We start from the raw sequence: 22,045 nt of genomic DNA, 5'->3' as shown, positions 1-22,045 counted from the left end.
CATAAATGTTGGAAGAAGTCTTCGCCATGCTCCTTTTAAACACTTTGCTGACACGTCGTTCCAAGCTGCCTCGATGTTGGTAATGCCCCTCAATATATAGAATGACCGTCAATAGTCTTTAATAGTTTTTGCTGAAGTGTCCAAGACTCTTACCATTTCCATAAATGTTATACGGAGGTAATAGGCTTTGAAGATTGATATAATCCCCTGATTCATCGGTTGCAAAAGCGATGTGGTGTTTGAGGGCAAGTACAGGCCCTCAAACATAGTAAATGTAAACAACCTTGACATCCAATGGTGTTCTTACTTCAGCAAGGTTTTGAGGATGTCCAGGGGCATTATCCAAGAGAAGCAATGCCTTGACTGACAAATCATTTTCTTTACAGAAGCGAAGCACGGTAGGACAAAAATAATTTGTGTACCAATCTATAAAAACTTTTTGTCTAACCCAAGCTTTCTTGTTCCATTTCCAATAGACTGGCAACATGGCGTTTAGACTTTTGAAGGTGCGTGGTGTCTGTGAATGGTACACCAACATTGGCTTAATCTTCAAAGTTCTGGAGACATTTGCACCCAAGAAAAGTGTAAGTCTATCTTTTGCAGCTTTAAAACCTGAAGCGGAACGTTCTTCACAGGAAATGAAGGTGCGTGATGGCAATTTTTTTCCAGCAGAGCCCAGTTTCTCATTAAAAATGAGATCAGGAGGATAACTTCTTTGTTCTACACAGTCTTCAAATTCTCTAGGAAAAGCAGTCGCTGCCGCAATATCTGCACTTGCCTCTTCATCACATAATTTGACACTGTGGCACTAACTTCGAGACTTAAATCTCATGAACCATCCTTTGCTTCCTAAAAATGTTTCTTCGCCTCCATCTGTCTTTTTAAAATGTTCAAAAATTGTTTTGGCTTTCTCAGTTATAACAGCCTGCGTCAGAGGAATGTTTTTCCGATTCAAGTCATCCACCCATAATGATAATAATTTTTCCATTTTTTTCATGACGTTTACCCCTGTTATAACGTACATGTTTTGCATTTAGTGCTGCCGTAGATTGTTGCCGTAGGAATTAGATAAGTACCAGATCGACATAATAGGGGTGACTGAAACAAAAAAGACCAAAACTGGTGAGATCTTTCTGAGCAATAAATACAAAATGTTATATTCAGGCAATAACAATCAAGGAAAAGAAAGAGTAGCCATAGTATTCAACACAAAATACGAGGCTAATCTTCTTGAATGGCAGTCAGTCTCAAGTAGAGTAATGTGGGCAAATATGAGAATGGGGAACTGGACAATGAGACTTATTTGTGCCTATGGTCCCACAGAAGGTTCTACTAAGGTAGAAGTGGAGGAATTTTTTGAGGCTTTAGAAAAAGCAACTGACACAATGAAAAAGGAAAAGTTGGTCCTTGTTGGGGATCTAAATAGTAGAGTAGGAAATGATTGTGAGACATACAAAAATATTTTGGGAAAATTTGGAGAAAAGAGCAAAGCTAATAATAATGGCAAATATCTGTTGGATTTCTGCTCAGGACATGGACTGGTTATTACTAACACCATGTTCCAACATAAAAATGTGCACAAATTCACATGGAGAGAAGAGGCTAGGAATAAGAAAAGTCTCATTGACTATGTTATTGTTGATAGTGATGTTTTCTCCCTGGTGCAGGACACCAGAGTGTACAGAGGATTTGAAATTGGAAGTGATCACTATTTAGTCTTGAGCAGGATAAAATTGAATTTCATATTGAAAAGAATAACATGTAAGAAAGTTTTAAAGCGAATAAAAGTTGAGCAGCTCTCAGATGTAAACTGTAGACTAAAATACAGAAATATTATTGAAAAGAAAATGAAAGAGTTTGAGAACAGGAATCAAACCTTGGAGATTCAGTGGCAAACTCTGAAGGAAACATTGATTGATTCTGCCAGAGAGGCATGTGGTGAGGTTGTGTGTAAAGATAAAAAAATCAGAACTCCCTGGTGGACACAGGAAGTTAAAGAGGCAGTGAAGGAAAAGAAGAAAGCATATCAAAAGTTCCTGGCAAATAAGTCAGCTTTTACTCTTACAGAATACAGAGACAAATGTAAGAAAGCTAAACAGTGTGTAAAACTAGCTAAACAAAAGTCATGGGAGGACTTTGGCAAGAATATAGAAAATAAATATCAAGAAGGTGGCAAAATATTCTGGAGGTTGTTGAAGAAGCTTAGGAATGGAGGAAAGAGTGCTGTAAAAGGAATTAGAGATGATAAAGGTGAAATGAAAACAGGAGAAAAAGATATCCTTGAAGTATGGAGTAATTACTTTGAAAAACTGCTAAATGAAACAAGCAGTGATGACAGCACAGTGATAAAAAACACTGACCAGGCATGCAGTCAGGAATACATATCCATACTTGAAGTAGAAAAAGCCATCAAAGGCTTGAAATGTGGAAAGGCAGCAGGAGTAGATGATATTCGACCAGAAATGTTGAAGTATGGTGGTATAAGAGTCTTACAGTGGCTGCACTGCATAGTTCAGAAAGCCTGGACAGAGGGACGAATTCCCGATGATTGGAGTAGAGCTCTCATAGTACCCATATATAAAAAGGGAAATAAAACTGAATGTGAGAATTACAGAGGTATTTCCCTACTGAGTGTTCCTGGCAAGATCTATGCAAGTATACTTGAGAAACGGTTGAGAAGAATTGTGGAAGAAAAGCTTGGTGAAGAACAAGCTGGATTCAGGCCAAATAGAGGCTGTCAGGATCAGATCTTCACTTTACGCCAAATAGTCGAGAAAGCATGGGAATATAACAAAGATCTGTATTTAAGTTTTGTCGATTTGGAAAAGGCATATGATAAGGTGCCAAGAGAGAAGCTATTCAATACGCTGCAGTTATATGGTGTCAATGGGGCATTATATCAAGCAATACTTAGTCTTTATTTGAGTTGTGAGTCAGCAGTTAGAATTGAAGGAAGTACAGGAAGATGGTTTAATGTTAAATCTGGTGTGAGACAAGGATGTACATTATCCCCTCTGTTATTCATTATCTATATGGATCACATTATGAAGGAATGTGGTATTAAACCTGATATCAAAATTGGAGATGTTAATGTCATCTCTTTGCTTTATGCGGATGATGTTATACTTCTAAATAAATCCGCTACAAGTCTGCAAGATTCTCTGACTAAATTGAATAGCTGTTGTAATAGATATGGTATGAAGGTCAGCAATAAAAAGACAAAGACAATGAAAATAGGCAGAATCATTGAAAATGTCAACTGTGTTGTGAATGGAGAACCTGTGGAACAAGTAAAACATTTCAGCTACTTAGGCACAATTTTTACTGAAGATGGTAAACTAAATATAGAAATAGACAACAGAATCAGCAAAGCTGGTATCGTGGGAAGTCAATTGAATAAATTCATATGGAATAAGAAAGAAATTAGTCGGAACACTAAATTAGCTGTATACAAGACTGTGTTCAAACCAATTTTAACTTATGGATCTGAGAGCTGGGTCAGAAGTAAAACACTTGACCAAAGACTAGAGACCGCAGATATGAGAGTCCTGAGAAAGATTAGAGGCGTGAACAGATGGCATCAATGGCAATATCATGTTAAAAATGAGGATATTAGGAAAGAACTTGACATTGTCAGCATCCAGGAATGCGTTAGCAGAGCTAATCTCAGATGGTATGGTCACTTAAATAGAATGGGAGAGGAAAGATTAGCAAAACAAGTGTTCTCTGCCAGGTTGGCAGGAAAACGACCCAGAGGAAGACCAAGATATAGGTGGATTGATACGGTACAAAGTGCCTTAGACGATAGAAATATAAGATCTGATAATGTTGGAGTCTTGACAAGTAACAGACTGATTTGGAGGAAAATTGTAGATAGGAAGTTAGTAATGATGTAATTTTTTCATGTAGTACTGTCATATCCTGTACACCCCTTGAGGGTACATGACAGGAATTTGATGATGATGATGATGATGTAGATTGTTGCGCAGACTGTTTTTCTATCTGCATTTTTCATAATTGTAGTAACAGTCGATGGAGGTAAGTTCATACTTCTACAGACATTAGCACGTGTCTGCCCATCTTCCATTCTTCGAATCACCTCCATCTTCTTTTCAAGTGTGATTGATTTCCGCGCCTTCTTAACACGAAGTTTTGCTAATTTTTCTGCACTTCTTTTATCAGACATGGTATGTAATTACGTACTTTATCAATTTAAATGCGCATGTATGTAAAAAAAAAATTAAATAGAACAATTAGGTAGATTCAACATTAAAACTAGGTTTGATACATATACGTCGTAGTAGCTCGGTAAACACACAAACACTAGAGTGCCTGCTAGCGTCGTTTCTCAGTCAACCACACTACAGTAAAAAAGCACGCGCAGGCAACCGGCGTTATTGTGAATCAGCGTAAATGAACCGGCGTAAACCGAGGGCTGCCTGTAATCTAAACTTTTGATCGCTAATAAAGAGAAATGTTGGATAATAAATACAACGATAAAAAGCGAATACTGACGTCTAAGGAATCGTTAAATAGGGAATAAGAAAATTCCATTTCTTATCAAAACATTAAAGCACATACATACATACGTACATACAAAAATCATTTCTTGTGTGTGTGTGTGTGTGTATATATATATATATATATATAGAGAGAGAGAGAGAGAGAGAGAGAGAGAGAGTGATATATTTCGATTTTTGTATAATTATATTTATGCATTGTTCATTTATTTATTGATATAATTTATTTAATGTTGTGCTCTCCATTATCCTTTGAAATACCACTTTTATCATTGAAAATGTTTTCATTACTTTGCTAAAATAAAATATGCTACTTTTTTTTTTGGCTAGATGGGTGAAGCAAGAATGCTTTCATATTCCCCGTTATCTGTAGAAGAAAATGTATGGATGGGGTGATATAGCGCTATAAGCTCTGATCATGGCAGGGGAGGGTAACAACAATATCCGAGCCTCAGTTAAAACTTCATTGGCTACAGCAACAGCATTGCCATTCATTACCCTCCCTGGGTATCCAGTTTAGTCACCTCGTACGACATGCATGGACTGGTACGTAAGTAAAGCTGTTTCTTAAAATTAGGCGATCCTCCGGATCACTCCCCACAAGTAACCGAAAGATCGTTCAACTCAGCGTTGGTTCCACTCAGTGACAGACTCACTCTACCACTGAGCAGAACCTCTCATAATCTAGAGAAAAGTGTCCACCGACAAGGCTCGACGCAGAGCACGCCGGAAAAACTCCACCCCGGAAACTCAAATTGCTCCCCCACGGCAAACAACCTTAGGCGAGCGAAATTGTCGAAATTCTGTGACCCGTTTTAGTCGCCTCTTACGACATGCGTGGGCTACAGTGGGACTATTCTTATCCCTGCCTTGACTCCTCATCTGACTGAAAAAAATCTGTGTGGATGGAGTATTATTGAGCTAAAGGCTCTAGTCATGGCTGGGTACCGGCAATAGCCGAGTCTCAGTTAAAACTTCATTGGCCACTGAATAAGTAAAGCCATCTCTAAAAATTCGGACGATCCCTAGACCACTCAATAGTGGCCGAAAGAGCGTCCATCTCAGCTTTGGCTCCACTCAGTGATGGCCTTCCACCCACACACCACCACCGAGCAGAACCGCTCATATTCCGAAGAATATCATTCACCGACAAAGCCCCTCAGCGGAACTGTGCTGGAGAACACTTGCCCCGGAGACTCAAATTGCTCCCTTAAGGAAAAAACCCTAAGAGAGCAAACTCAAAAACTTTCGAATCTCTGCGTCCCATGGGGGTAACAGCAACAGCCGAACCTCAGTTAAACTTCATTGGTACAGCATTGCCATCCGTTACCCTGCAAGGGTAAGTGGACATATATACTATACTACTCTGTTTAATCTTTCCATTTAAAATTTCATATTCAAAAATTAAAATGGTATTTCGTCACGTCTTTATATTTATAGCTGTTTATAAATAGTACCATAAATGTTTTTATTTATAAAAAATTTACAAATATAGCGAAAAGGGTGTGTGTATATATATATATACACCCTTTATATATATATATATATATATATATATATATATATATATATATATATATATATATATATATATATATATATATATATATATATAAAGCTCTCCCAAGTTGCTCTGTGTTGAGTACTGGTATGTATTTGTTTTTGTTTATCATGTAATCAGAAGGAAAGAAGGAACAAATATGCCTATATTCAATTTTTTTTTTCTTCTCAGAGAAGGTCGCCTTGGATGTTTTTGATCCAATTTAACATGTTTTCAATGGGCGTGTTCTCATCACTGGTTTGCTTGTTCTCGAGTTAATAGAAGGAAAACCTCGACCCCTTCACATGAGGCTAGCTAGATTTAAGTATTTCAACTTAAGTTAGATTTTTCGCGTTCTAGATACGATTCTAACCCTGCTAGTTGCAACCAAAGGTTATCGCAAATACAGACGGAATTACGGAGGTGTTCCCACTACCTTCGATTACTTTCACAAAATGTCAAATGATTATCGGATATTTTCGTTTCTGATACGGTGTCGCCAATGATGTTATCTGCTTCTATCCTAATTTTCCTCGGAACTCTCACATCTGCGGTCTTTGTCTTTGATTAAATTGTTTTTGTTTTTTTCTCTTACTAATCCTAATTTTACATCCATAAGTTAAACACTCTCGTAGATGCTGCTATTTTAGTATTTTAGTGAATTTCGCAACCCTTCCATATAAATTTATACAAATGGCACCTCACCTTGCGAGATATATTTATATTATCAATTTCTATATAAAGTTTTCATACTTGCTATAAATTCTGCAAAAATAACTAAAATATTTTATTTGTTATGCATAGCTCAACCATTAAGAATGCATATGATGCTTTGCATTTTCCTGTATAATTTCATACATGAATTTTAAAAGACAATTATTCCGTTTCCGTATAAATAATGGATCATAACAATGGAAGTATAATCTCTCTTTACATTGGAATTTTTCTTCAAACCATATTTCTGTATGTAGCGTCATTCTGACTGTTGTTATACAACTTGGTACGGTTGTATGTTTCTCTGCATAACATCTCGATTTACTGTAATTGTAGCATTTGTATCAAAAATGCTACAATTGCAGCATATATTTATAGCGTCAGTGATCTGCGGTATATTAACGTGGTTTCATTATTTGTGTTCATGTACAAATGTGATCCTAACAACTCATTCGGATTTGGAGTGAACCTGGCTTCGTTGTTCAGGAGTTTATCTTCCATAGGTTTTAGTCTTTTCTCAAGTTTTTTACATAAATCTTACCTGGAATACTCAGAAGAAAAATTCCTCTGTAATTCGCATATTTAATTTCATTACATTTTTTACAGATGATGGAATTATGGGAGTTCTAATCCAATCATCGAATTCGACCTCCTGAATTATGCAACACAAGCAATATAAAATTTTTCATACTTTCATACTAAGCATTTCTGGTACAATATCATCTCCTTCACCTGTCTTTCTATGTGATTTATTTAATTCATTTCGAAACTGAAATAAAATTATTGGCTAAGCCAGCCAGATTTGAGAGGATGGGGGAAATATTTTATGGTTATCAAAAAAAAAAAGGGAAGCGGGAGAAGGTTGAGCAATATCAATATAAATTATAATATATAACAACAATGTATTTTTCGTACTTGAACAAAATATGTTATTATATGATGTAATGTTCTGCATAGTCACAAGATCGTTTCTTCATCTTGATACAAATGAAATATATCAACAGAAGTATTCACGGATTGCCCCTCAAATGATAGCAGATTTTGGCATCGAAAAATATTTAATGAAACACACTCGTCAATCGGCCTCCGAGTAACTTATGAAATAGGAATCTATAATAATCAGAAATAGCCAGGATTTAAGACTGGAATGCTGCAGTTTCTGCCCCAGTAGGATTCTACAATTTTGTTCAATCGCACATAAACTTATAAGCATGTAAAATTATCACGAATGATCCAACTCACTCCCCTTACTCTAAATGAAAATAAAACATGCAAAACGCACGAATGAATTTCACGTTGAGTTCGCACAACTTTACTCGACATGAATAACGGTTCACCGCTGATTTAACCATCATACATAAACCGTGGTAAAAATAACATACGACGTCTAACAGAATTTCAGAATTTTTTATTTTTTTTTGGCTAGATGGGTGAAGCAAGAATGCTTTTCATATTCCCCGTTATCCGTAGAAGAAAATATATGGATAAGGTGTTATTGAGCTATAAGCTCTGGTCATGGAGGGGTAACGGCAATAGCCACGTTTCAGTTGAAACTTCACTGGCTACAGCATTGCCTCTGTTACCCTCTGAAATTCGGAAAATACGTTAATCTGAATTAGATTAATTAATGGATTTTCCGAATAGCTAAACGTGTTTTTTATATAATATAATAAAAGGTGTGCTATGAAATATTTAAACTATAATGAGTATTTTCTTTTAGAAAATAATTTCGTAACTAGAATGATGCTCTCTCTCTCTCTCTCTCTCTCAAGAAGAAGAAGAAGAAAAAGGAAGCCCGATTTAATAATTATGGAGCTCATTATTATCTATCCTCATGTACACGTATTTCTGTAGTCTGAAAAAAAAACACTTTAGACCATTTTAGTAATTTAATCATCATCATCTATTAAACTGTCAAGTTTCGTTTTCATCAGTCAATTACTGGGTGAATCATTTTGAGTATTATTAATTGGGAACCCGCAGTAAGTGAAGTACAGAATTGGATATCTATTTCAGTGAAATGGGACGCATTTTTTAAAAACTCATTTATTAATATTTATCATGTTTTAATATGTGTTATAAATGTAAAAATTTCTAAATTATTTCATAATTTTATTTTCGTCATCTCCTTTCAGAACCCTAATCCTAATAATTGATACGCACCGTTGTTGTAACATGCCGTGTCAAATACGATGTAATGAAATCAGAGAAAGATTTACAAAGACATTTCACAGAACAGACGTGAACAAATTTAAAAACTGGATCAGTACGCGATGAGATGGGAAGCTACGAGTGACCATGAATAGAATTCAAACCAAACAATATGCTGTATGAATAGTTGCTACAAGAACAGTAAATGAATTCTTGTATAATATTACCTATAATTATTAAAGGGTCCGAATACCACTTTTTGTCATACATTTTATTCGTTTTATAGGTTGATTTTCTACAGCTCATGAACAGCACGTAACAGTACCGAAGGTGTAAAACAATTGTTCGAGGATGAACCAACAACCTCGATTAGGGACCAGTCGAAGACTCCACATATCCAAGACAACAATTCATATAATCTTGCATTCGACACTGATAAAAACGGCTTATCACATTCAGGTACTGCATGCCCCAAATGAAGAGGATTATCCAAATCGAGTGGCGAGCTGTAAAGAATTTCTGGATCAGATAGAAAACGGACGTTTATTGGATAACATCCTCTTCAGTGATGAGGCGACCTTCCACACGCGTGGCAAAGTTAGTCGACGCAGTTGTCGTATCTGGTCCAATGAAAAACCATCTGAAGTCATAGAATAGCAAAGAGACTCTCCAAAAATTGACTTTTGGCTTGGAATGACTAAATTCAAAATTTATGGCCCATTCTTCTTTCGGAAAGCATCCGTATCAGGCACTGTCTACCTTGATATGCTTCAGCAGATTCTCAAACCACAGCTTCTTGATGATGTTATTCTTGATAATGTTGTGTTTCAACAAGATGGAGCACCGTGCCATTATGCACGGTGCTCCATCATAATTTTTCATCATAATACCTCAATAAATGCTTTCTGAATCGGTGGACTGGACGTGGAGGACCTCGACCTTGGTCTTCACGTTCTCCAGATTTGACACTCCTGGATTTCTTTGCATGGGATTTCATAAAAAAAAAGGTTTATCATCAAAAGATTAATAGTTTAGCTGAATTTAAAGAACACATTTAGTTGGCAGTGCAGGACATAACTCCTAAAATGCTTCAAAATGTGTTTTGCAATGCTAAGGATAGATCTGATATTTGTAGGGATACGGACGGAGCACATGTTGAAAGTTTTCAATAAAGATGTGACATGATTTATAAATCTATTTGTTTTTGTATCATAATTAGGTAACAAACATGAAATTCTGTCAGTTTTTAATAGATTTGTCCGATTTCGTAGAAATAGCTATGACAAAATATTATATTGGAATATAATACCAATGCAATAGCTACATTTATGATTACTTCGTCTACGGTGAGATACGATATCGGATTAAAAAATCGAGACTGACATTTTTATCATCATTTTATATGATTACAGCCAAATATAGACTTGAAACTGCGTAGGCAGTAACTTCTTCAAATTACTACAATTTTGGGTTCACTGCAAAAACAAATGAGGAAAATAATGACATGAGGACATTATATCATGTGATAATTTTGTGTGTGTGTGTGTGTGTGTGTGTGTGTGTGTGTGTGTGTGTGTGTGTGTGTGTGTGTGTGTGTGTGTGTGTGTGTGTGTGTGTGTGTGTGTGTGTGTGTGTGTGTGTGTGTGTGTGTGTGTCACTAGTTTAAAAGTTATTACAAAATTTGGAATTCTGGATGGGATACAAACTCAAGATCTTTCCATCTGAAGGATTAATATGGCATCGTTCCTATTACCAGTGAGCTACGAAAGTGCAAATTACGAAGTTAAAAATAGTTTTTTTTTTTTTTTTTGACACAGACTATACACGTACCATTGACAGAATGCTTAAGCGGTGTTTAGATATAATAATCAGTATTTTACAGGCAATTTTTACCAATCTGTTTCTCTGTTGAGTCTTCTTTCACATTCTGGTCATCATTTGGTCATTATTCCGAGTGGGATTACTAATCAAACGCATTAATGTGCAGACGAGGGTGTTTCCATTAGGAAAGAGAGGCAACTGTCTTTGTCTGCAAGGGTGTGGTTGCTCATCTGTCAAAGTAACTCGATTGTGTATTTAATTGACAGCGCATGACGATGGAATTCATCGAACGATAACTGCTCTTGTTTCTTTATATGATTAAAGTAATGGGTACTATTTTAATCATTGCGAAGGATAGGGTGGGGGAAGTGAGACATGTGGGTACGTCTTCAGCGGTGACTATTTCTCATTTTAAAAGTTTTCGATGCGAGACATAAAACTATGTACAATGCAAATGATTGACATTTAACTGGGGGTTGAGTATTAGAGGATAATTTATATCTACTTATATCCAAATAACCACCCACGCAGAGCAGTCAAGGAACTGCTGTGCCTTTGATTATAAAGAATCTTGACTTAACGGGAGTTTGTTTATAAAGGTGTTTCAACCAGATTTCGTTTCCTCTTCTGCATTCTCCAGTGGCTGAAGATCACGCACGTTAATACACAAAATTAACGAATATGTATCTCCCTGTGATTACGTAAACATCTGGGTTTCAGAGAAGTAATTTAAAAGGAACGAGATATCTTTTCTCAAGTTCTTGCTACACACTACAAAGCAGTCACAAATTTGCATTCCAGTTGGACAGATCAGATTTTTATTTCGGCTAGGAAGTGCTGGTCTCATATAGAGAAGTAATATGGTTCTCTTGCTATAAATTCTGGCTTCTCTTCGGACAAAATTTACACAAACCAGCCGAAAAACACACGCAGTTATCAAACAGTAATATGCAGTCCTTGTCTCAACCATAATCCCAAACAACGCAACTACAGAAACCCCCTTTGGTCAAAGATATGCATGACTTATTTTGCTTTTCCAGACTTCATTGATTAGATTTTTCACTGGAGAAGCCAAAAGGCAAGTATCTTTTTATTGAAATGACCATTGCAGATTTTAAACTGGAATTGTTCATGTGTAAGCTAGAAATTTGATTTTGTTGTCTATAACGCGACTATTCAAGTATGCCATCCGTCTCCTAATTGGGCTGGAAATTTATACAATGAATAAAATGTGAGAAGCACAAAAAATAGTTAAACATTTTAATGAATACACTTAGTAGAGAAAGAAATTTTGTTTAAAGCGAAAAACAGTCCTTATCGAAGCCCAAATGAAAGTTGAATAATTTAATGAATAAATTTAGCATGAAGCAATCGAAGAAAAACGAATTCAGTTGTTTTATCTAACAGCTTCTTTATGAACAACACAGATACACTCGTAAAGGAAATTTGCCTGGAGTCACACGGAACAGAAAACTGTAGAATAAATAAAACGTAACTGCAAAGTATTTGACCCACGTTTAAACTTTCCTAAACATGACTTTTTTTTTTTTTTTTTTTTTTGGCTAGATGGCTGAAACAAGAATGTTTTTCATATTCCCCTTCGTCTGTAGAAGAAAATGTATGGATGGGGTGTTGTTAAGCTATAAGCTTTGGTATTGGCGGGGTAACAGCAATAGCCGATATTTAAGTAAAGAGCTATTCTAAAAAAAAAAAAAATAGGAGATCCCCGGACCACTCCCTACGAGTGACCGAAAGATCGTCCAACTCAGCATTGTTCCACTCAGTAACAGACTCACCCCGTCACCGAGAAGAGCTCACCCCCACCACCTAGCAGAGCAGAGCTGCTCATATCTCATCTCAGGGGTAACAGCAACAGCCGAGCCTCAGTTAATACTTCATTGACTACTGTTTAAAGTGCGGGCCAATCTCCAAAAACTCGTGCGATCCCACAATAATGAACGACCCGCAGGATCAAAAACTCACCGTTGTTCCCCCCCCCCCTCAGTAACAGGTTCACCCTGTCACCGAGAAGAACCCTCAGCGTCGGCTCTACCCCGTGGCAGGTTCACCCACCCCCCACCACCACCGAGCATAGCCACTCATATTTCATGTGAAGGGTAACAGCAACAGCAGTGCCTCAGTTAGCTTCATGGGCTCTAGCATTGTCATCCATTACCGTCTATGCAGGTACAGTATGTGGAGAGATTATTGCTTTCTGGGCAAGTGAATGTCAGGTCACGGAAACTAGGTGGACTGTAGCAGGGGTCGCCCCATGTGTGGTTAGTGGCTTGAGAAATGAGACGGTGTTCACTATATTGCAGAACCAGGTGAAGTAATAATGGCTATAAGAATACTGGCAATGCACTAGTTTTACAAATGCCACAAACATTAGGAAGTTTGTGACATTGAATTCAGTTTCTCCTTTTTTTTTATAATTTATATAATATTATTATTATCTAAAAGAGGTATGAGAAAAAATTCCAGTTTTCATCTTTATGCCTTTTATCATTTTATAAAAAAAATTTTTACAACTTTATTATGAACACCCACGATTAAAGAAAAATATCGTAGAATCTGTTCATTGACTCTTGAAATGCTCAAAGATTACTTACTCTTCTCTTCACAATGCTCCTGGTTATCATGAGATAGAATGGTTCATAAGAATCTCTAATTAACTGTTTCCCAAAACACATTGTATTCACTCTGTTGATTCCAAAATTAGCCATTCAAACATAAATTCGACGGAAAACAGAATTATTAAACTGGTATGAAATGTATGTTAATAGTATGCAATTAGCAAAATTAGTATGTGAAATCTAGTTTAACAACAAACTTCAATTTTTGTAACACCTCCCAGTTTAGCATTAAATCGAAATGAGACGACTTCGAGACAGGACTTAGACGACATTTTGTGTTTTTATTAGGTAATTAATACACCAGAATGCAGAATACTGATCTGACTTGATATTTATAACCATAATATTAAAACAAAACTGTATTTTTGTTGTTTTTAAACACCATATTTAATACTTTATATATACAGGGTGTTCGGGATAAATTTGACATATTTATAATTAATTATATTTTTCCGTAAGTTGTGTATTAACACACACTTCTCTTCATTTAAAAGTTTGGACCCTTCTTCATTCATATACAAGATGTCAGAAAGGATGGATAGCTGGAACCCACCTGAATCATGGAAGAGAATAACTTGTATCATGATGATTCGTGCCCGCCATCAAAATAAGGATATTACGACTGCTGCCCAATGCTCCCTGAATACAGTAAAAACAATCAGGCATGAACTAGAGACTTGCAATGGTGACTACGAGGATGTAGCAAGAAGAAAGATCCCTAGCAGACGATCTGATTGCGTTCGTACAGCAGAATTCCTCGCAAATCTGCAGGAACAGGTGTTGAAGAACCCTGGCATTGGAATTCGGGCTTTGTTCGTGGAGTTGCTAACTGTAGTCAAGCCCTGGATAACAAGGGTAGCCAATGGTAGGCCGTATGTATGGCAGCAGGATTCGGCCCCTTGCCACACCTCTGGGAAAAGTCAAAAATGGTTGTCTGAAAATTTCTACGACTTCACCAGTCCAAATGTTTGGCCTCCAAACTCCCCAGACCTTAACCCCATGGATTATTTTGTATGGGGCGCAGTTGAAAATGACACCAATCGCACTTCCAGTAATACAAAAGCCCAGTTAATGGATAAAATTAAAACAGTTTTTGCGGCCCTTCCCAGGGAGACTGTAGCATCAGCTTGTTCGAGGTTCCGAAGCAGAATTGAAGCTGTGATCGATGCTAATGGTGGTTATTTTGAGTAAATCTTGTTGATAGTATTGTAATTAACTCTGCCTGTAATGTTTTTTGTCAATTCATTAAATTTAATAGATAGAAAGAAGATTTTCTTTTTCCTTACGAAACTGTCAAATTTATCCCGAACACCCTGTATATATGATACTGATATATATATGATACTGATATCATATTTATAAAAGGACATATATAGTCCTTATATAAGGACTACAAGTAGTATATATCTACTCTATAATACTATAATACATATATGATTCATATATTTCTATATATGAATACTAGACAGTATCATATCTGGTTAACATAACGTTCATAACAACGTGGTTGCGAACGTTATGTTAAATCTTTTTGGCGAAAACAAAGTCAATTTTCACACAACTTCATACGAAATTTTTGGCAAAAAAAATTTCGTTTATTTTTTTGTTTATTTCATTTAATTTATAGTTCCTCATTAAAAAAAATTAAAATGGTGTACTAATATTTAGATGTTACTACAAGTAAATATTCATTATTTTCATAAAAATAATACAAATTTCAAAATTGTTTTATTTTTTAATTTCTTTCTAGAATTTATGTTATAAGACGACCTGACATTATATACTGTATGTATCAGACACTAGATTTATTTGCGGTGGAAGAGATGGGAAAAAAAGGAGCTGGGAGACTCCAACTTGTCTTTTCCCGTGTTTCCCACTCTATTAGCTATAAATAAAATTAGTGTCAAAAAATCCTGGTAGTTTAGACAGATGTCTGTTTAATGCTCTGAGACAGTTTCATTATACATAATTTATCATTATTAGATGATACAACAAACAGACGCTAGCTGGCGTGTCTGTTAGAATTTTTTTTTTTTTTTTGTTATCGTCTTAGTGTTGGTTATTTAAACCTAAAATAGTTCTAAAATATTCCGTTTCCTTTTCAAGTGTATAAGACGGAGTACCTTTCGCTTTCTCTTTTTAAAAGTATCCTAAAGTCTAGAAAGCGAATTAAAAGAAACTAGGGAATCCTCTTACAGCTACCTCTAAGGAGAATAAAGGAACGATCTTTGTAAAAGTGCAAGACTAAGAAATCTAAAGCACTTTAGCCTCCCCCCTCCATCCTAACGCATCGGCAAGCTTAGCTCTCTCTGAGTGATGAATTTCTTGCTAGCTTCGCTAAGACAGCTTAACGCCAGTGTAAGGCAACAGATAAGGCCATCGGACAGAACAAGACGCCAAGGTAAACCATGCCTTTATTGCTGCAAGTTACGTTTTGTTTGTAACCAGGATGTAGGTGGGTAGAATCTCTATTTGGAATCGCTTGAAGTAAGAAAATGCTGATCTTCAAAGATAAAAGAAAAGCAAAAGGGTTTAAAGATCGTCTTTTTCTTCCAAGTAAATAACAGTCGACATAGACTCAGAATTTTCAATTCCGGTGTGTATTAAGTGTCTAAAAGAAGAAAATGAGCTTCTGAGCACATCTGGGAATTTCTTTTGCTTATTCCAATTTCTGCTTGCATGACACCGACCAACAGAAATGAAAGATTTACATACTTCTTTTTGCTGTCACTGTATTTCGGCAATCCATCTTAGCTGCTGATTGAAAGTATATTCTTGATATATCGCGTGTAAACATTCAGATATCTGATGCGCACTTGTTTCATTTGCTAGAATTTTTTTTATTTTTTTTTCTGGCCAATACGCAATTATCTCTCCACTGATATTGTGTTTACCAGACTCCAAGTAATAACAGATGAAGAGTTGTGCAAAAGGAATTTCGAGCCTAAGATTTAATGCATTTCTTTCGTATCATTTTTTCTCTCTCTTTCTCCACTTCACTTTAGATATGCACTTCAAAGTTTCGCACAGAAAATTTGTTTCTTAATACGCAAAGAAAGTGCACAATAGCCAACTCATCTAACACGGAATGAAGTACTTTTTTTCTTCGTTTTGTAGATAACGAGAAAATATTTTCAAAGGGATTCTTGAATTACAAAAATCATAAAAAAATGAACCGTGTTTTGAGCCACACAACATACCAGACATATTTCTTTATTAATTAACATACGCTTAACCAGTTTTCGTTTTTTGACGTTAGGGGGCGCTGTGTATCGAAAGTGTTGCTGAATAGGTATCAAAAAATCGATGGAGGTTGTAAAGAATTACGATTTATAGTAATATAAAAATAAATATTTCAAATGATTACTACAGTTTTTAAGTTTACTGAAATTAATATGAACTACGGGATTCCGTTAATATAAGTATTAATACAAATTCCAATGCAAGGAAGAGGCTAATGTGACACCAAATCACCAGCAGAATCTTCAAGAGCAAAATACTTCTGATGGTGTCATACAATTATGACGGTTTATTGCCGACTACCCACCGATTTCCAAAAGTTCTTTTAGGATAAAAGAGTTGTGCCTATTTCCTTTTGAAATAAAAAGCGTTACAGGATTTATTTGTTTTATTTAATTATTTATAATATGTTATTTTCTAGAAAACATGAACTTTTTTTTTCAATCCACTTCACGGCTCCAATAAGCGGGGAGGTGACCTCACACCAAACGATGAAATTCATCTCCCATCTAGAAACAATCGCAAACATCTATACTTGCAACGGGATTCGAACCCGCAGCCTGTTGTTTGGTGAATGAATACACTAACTACACCGGCAACCAGGCCAGTAATTTAATCCGAGTCTAGTTTAATTGCAGGCTTCCTCTATTGCATCCCACCAATGCTTCAATAATTAATTGGAGAGCTGTAGTAGCTTGAAAAGGTTCCACGTTTGGTCTGTACAACGATATATGTTATGGAGTAAACAGGTTTCTTAACAATGAAATATATGATTACACCTGATGACATGTACATCCACAACTATAGGTGGAATATAACCTTCTGTGGATGTTAACCACATAAAAAAAGATTACGTGCTAAAATGAGCACCTTGTCTTTCAAGATAGGTTTCGTAGCACATGCGAAGGTTCTCTGTCATCTAGGAGAACAAGGGTGGGACATGTGTTGGACATATCGTGTAATTTCATCCTTTAGTTCATCAAGGTTTGAAGTCGAGTCATGGTGGAAGATCCATTCCTTCAACATACCCCAAACGAAGGCATCAAGTGATGTGAGATCAGGAGAAAGTGATGGGTACGAGAATTCTGTGATACTTCGGATGAGTCTCCCAGGGAAGTGTGCGATTAATTGCTTGGGAGCACGCTTACGGAAACGACGAACAAACTGCTCACAAACATGTCGTAGGCTTGAACCATTTCCTCTACCTGTTTATTGCTCAATAATAAACGTCTTTTCAACGTCAATACCATTGCTGTAATGGTAAAACGGCTTAGACTCTACACGTGCTCTTCTGTTAATGTGCATGCAGTCGAACGGCATATTGCATAGCGCGTGAGAAGGAGGGGTGTCGAAGTTAGTTCAGTACTGTTTTTGGGGCCATACGTATATATATAATTGATAAACGTGTGAAAAAATTCCTTTACCCGCCCACGGTACAAATGTACTATAGGTTACTAGGAATTTTTCGTGGGTGGAAAGTACATTAAAAAAATTCAAAATAAAAAAGTTGTTTTAATTGAAACACGAAATTGATATGGAGATGATCCAAATAATTTAGGCAGTTGTTCGATGTCAACAAATGCTTAATCATATGCTAATAAAATTCCAACTCAGGATCAGGAGAAGAATTTATCATTCAGTTCGGCCCGAAATCATTTCTAACCAGGAAAACTCTTTCTTGAATCACTAAGGAATACGGAAACTACGTTTGGCGAGACGATGGCTGGCATCATTGATTGGTTGAAATTCTGCGAACTCTAGATACAATCATTAGAAGAAGAATTTCAATTTCCGCCAGTGTACAGATAACGGAGTTGAAATTAGCCAGTGATTACGATTCACAATTCGCATTGTAATTTCTCGTCCTTAATCTCTTCTGCGATGTGGAAAGTAATTTATTTTTCACAAAGGCAAATTTTAATATCTCATTTGCGTATGATGTCATTTCCACGCATTTCTGATGTTTATATTTTGAGAATGTCTGCAGTTTTCGTTAGATCCCTCTTTGAAATCGGAATTACTATGGCGGTGCGTCTGAATAAACTTCAGTTCATTAGTTATGCATTCTGGATCACTTCTTAAATTATTAAGTCTAGAAATAAGTACACGATATTTCCAAAGATATTAATCATATAACTAAAAAATGGAATACATATATTAGTTATTAATATCTAATTATATTAGGTTTCACCTTTCATATACTAGAAAAAGTATAAAATATTACGTTTCATAAAAAAATTATTATTTTCTATAAATTATAAAATAAAATAAATATAAATAAAATAAAATAAATTATATTATAAATAATTATACATTACATACAATATGAACTATTAAATTATATAACGTAATTATTAAATTATATTATAGGAGTTCTTAAAAGAACTGGGCGATGGACTGAGTCCTTGACTCGTTATCCCGTCATCTGAATGAAGATTATCTGTGTGGATGGAGTGTTATTGAGCTAAAAAGCTCTAGTCATGGCTGGGTAACGGCAATAGCCGAGCCTCAGTTAAAACTTCATTGGCTACAGCATTGCCATTTGTTACCCTGGAAGTCCTAAAAAGGACTTTTTATATTATATATTATAGGAAATAACTAAGGCCAATGAAATTAAATTTCACATTTAATATACCAAAAGGTGTAAACTAATTTAATAAAGTTTACTGCTAAAAAAAATAATTTTGAATAATTAAGAAAATTCTGAGAGAATATTATAGATACAATTATATTTTATAACCAAATATAGAAAAAATCTTAAAATTTTTGAAATTTACTAAATAAATTATGAGAATATAATTTTTGCTTGTTCATGGGAGTTATCTTGGTTGGCTCTCCATAAAAGATACAAGCTGTGCTCGTGTTGTTGGCACATAAACACACACTCACAAAGATTAATGTTACTCATATATATGGTAAATTACTATTTTTTGGATATTAAGCTCCCCTGCATTCCTGTGCCACAAATGCTTTCGGCAATCGGATGGACTTTATATTCTCTCTCTCGAGTACTGTTAATGCAGTTGAATGACTTAACGAACAAAATAATGAAAATAATTGGTTCTTTTTATCTGTCATTAACAAATAAAAAGATATTAAGACCAGCAAGTTTCAATACAAGGAACGAGCGGCTTCTTTAGGTTGAATATTCATAAAGATGACGAGAGAAATATGAATTATTGTAAAGAAAACCTCTTAGAATATTAGTAATCAAAAGACCCTCCAGTAATCAGAGGAAAATAAGTGTACAACTTATTCACAGAATTATTATGGAGACTTACGTTTGCTTAATATGATGCGAATTTCTTCAAATGAAATTTAGCCAGTGAAATGTGGAAAGCGTCATGCTTCTTAGCATTGTTTTGATATTAATACTATACATACTTTATTTGTTGTTGTTTTTTTACGATTATTTGCATTTCTTTTCTCATCAAATGTTTATTCACCCTAAAGAAGTCACTCATCCCTTGAGGTGAAATTATCGGTGTTTTTATGTTTTATGTTATGGCATTACGACCAATAAAAACAATTATTTTGACATGTACTAGTGTTGGTAAATTCCCTTTTATCGACGACAGTAGAATATAATAACTATAAACGAAAAACCTGTGTTACAAATATGGCGTGTTTATGAGAATGATGATAGTTGATTTGTCAACCATTAAAGGTAAAAAATTATGAAAAAAAAAGTAATTTATAAAGATATTTTTAGTTTTTCTGAGATTTAAAAATGCATCAAATTCTCAATCGTCCGAGACCAGTTGAGTCCACTAATTAGGGGATTTTTTTTGTTTTAATACAGTCGACTTGCTATTCCTCTACTGCATCCCTCTAAGGGAAAGTATTTTATGTCTGTAGATATGTACGGGCCGGTTTGCCTGCCCGCTCATACCTTTTCAACGAAAGGTCTTCGTCTATACCGACTGAGGTACATCAAAAATAATGAAATAATTAACCATAATAGCAAGCTCACATAATTGCACAATTTCAGGAGGAAATTTCTTTCTCTAATAATGTCCATGTACTGTTAACTGTATATTGGTGAAGGGAGAAAACTGCATCCACGCTGAGTATGTGGTCAGTGGTTGATAACCAAACAAATGGAGATAACCGCAGTGGATTATCAATTTTTTCTATTATTATACGGAGCATTTCGAACAACACATGCTGAACAAACTTTAAATCCATTTGATTTAGAATTAGATTTTTCTCTTCTTTCGTAGATATGTCAACCTTCAGGCTACATGACTAGCTGTTTGATTAGTAGGAAAAAAAAACAATAAAGGAAGAAATTTCCGTGCCTGCTCATTATCATCTTGAAAAGTCTGGTATTATGAAAACCTTAGTTCACCTTTCAGACACTTTTGGTGCCAGCTCTTTATGTTGTTTACTAACAACAACATTGGCCTCCATTTTCATTCTCTTCAAGATCACGTTATAAGAGTTTCTGTTCTTTATGGGAATTTTATCAGAAAAATCATCCCCATTTCTTCATTATACAAATGTACAGGTTTGCCCCCCATCTATTTGCAGATTGGAAACATTCTAACACTATCCGAAAGGGCGACTTTTTTTCCTGTGTCACCCCAACAGAATATCGGGTGTGATACTTCATATTATGAACAGGTTAGTAGATCTGTTATGGTACACGTTAATAGAAACATTAGGATTATACTCGTTTCCGTGAATCGAACAAATCCGATTTTTCGTGAATCGAACAAATCATGGCATATCTTCAAATACAGAGTTCTATGGAGAACAAAATTACAATGCTACAAAAAAATCTGATTTTGAATCAAAAGGTATAAAGAAAGTCGTAAAGCTCTGATTTATTAGACTAATTTAAATAAGAATGACTGCATCAAATGTTTTAGAAAAGGATCTCATTAAATGCAAGTTACTGTGCGTGTGCACTGCAAATCAATTACCTTTTCACTTTTGACTCTAAATATTGTGCGGACCAAATTCTCTCTATGTTTAGTATCTCATATTTGTATCATACGCATTGCGGCCTGATTGACAGCGTCGTTAGCGTATCCGCTCTTCAACCAAGTGTCTTCGGGTTAGAATTCTGTTGTTGGCATGAATGTTTGGGATTGTCTTTAGGTGGGAGATGAATCTATGGTGTTAACACTTCGGCCCACTTATTGAAAGTTAAGTGAGAGAAGGTTTGAAGGTGTTTCCAACCCAATTTCACTGTCGATACCGACTTAGCTAAGTCGGTATCGCGAAATTGGGTTGGAAACACCTGGGTTCGAATCCCGGTTTATAAGGTAAAGAACTCCTTTATCAAAAATTTCAACCGGAGGTAAGTTGGCCCATCTAGTATGTGGGTGAAAGAGTTTTTCCGCTAAGAAATCCATTTTCATTCCGAAAAACAAGCAAAACGGCCAGAAGAACACACACAATTGACAGCCAACATA

The 22,045-nt window shown here is 35.6% G+C and overlaps 1 protein-coding gene across 1 annotated transcript in view; it reads right to left on the bottom strand.

Moving 5' to 3' along the window:
* LOC150106951 (cell adhesion molecule Dscam1-like) overlaps positions 1-16,131 on the bottom strand; it is a 173,862-nt gene extending 157,731 nt beyond the window's left edge. Inside the window, exon 1 of the mRNA XM_090393514.1 lies at positions 16,098-16,131. Within this exon, the coding sequence (XP_090249640.1) occupies positions 16,098-16,131 (34 nt within the window). The remainder of the gene's footprint in view (positions 1-16,097) is intronic.
* Between the last annotated feature and the right edge of the window lie 5,914 nt (positions 16,132-22,045).

The sequence above is a fragment of the Typopeltis vanoorti genome, chromosome 5 (genome assembly GCF_054136105.1).
Source record: "Typopeltis vanoorti isolate ZY-2024b chromosome 5, IOZ_Tvanoo_1.0, whole genome shotgun sequence".
In the NCBI taxonomy this organism is placed as follows: Eukaryota; Metazoa; Arthropoda; class Arachnida; order Uropygi; family Thelyphonidae; genus Typopeltis; species Typopeltis vanoorti.
The sequence above is the reverse complement of the archived record's forward strand: the minus strand, read 5'-3'. Positions and strand labels throughout refer to the sequence as shown.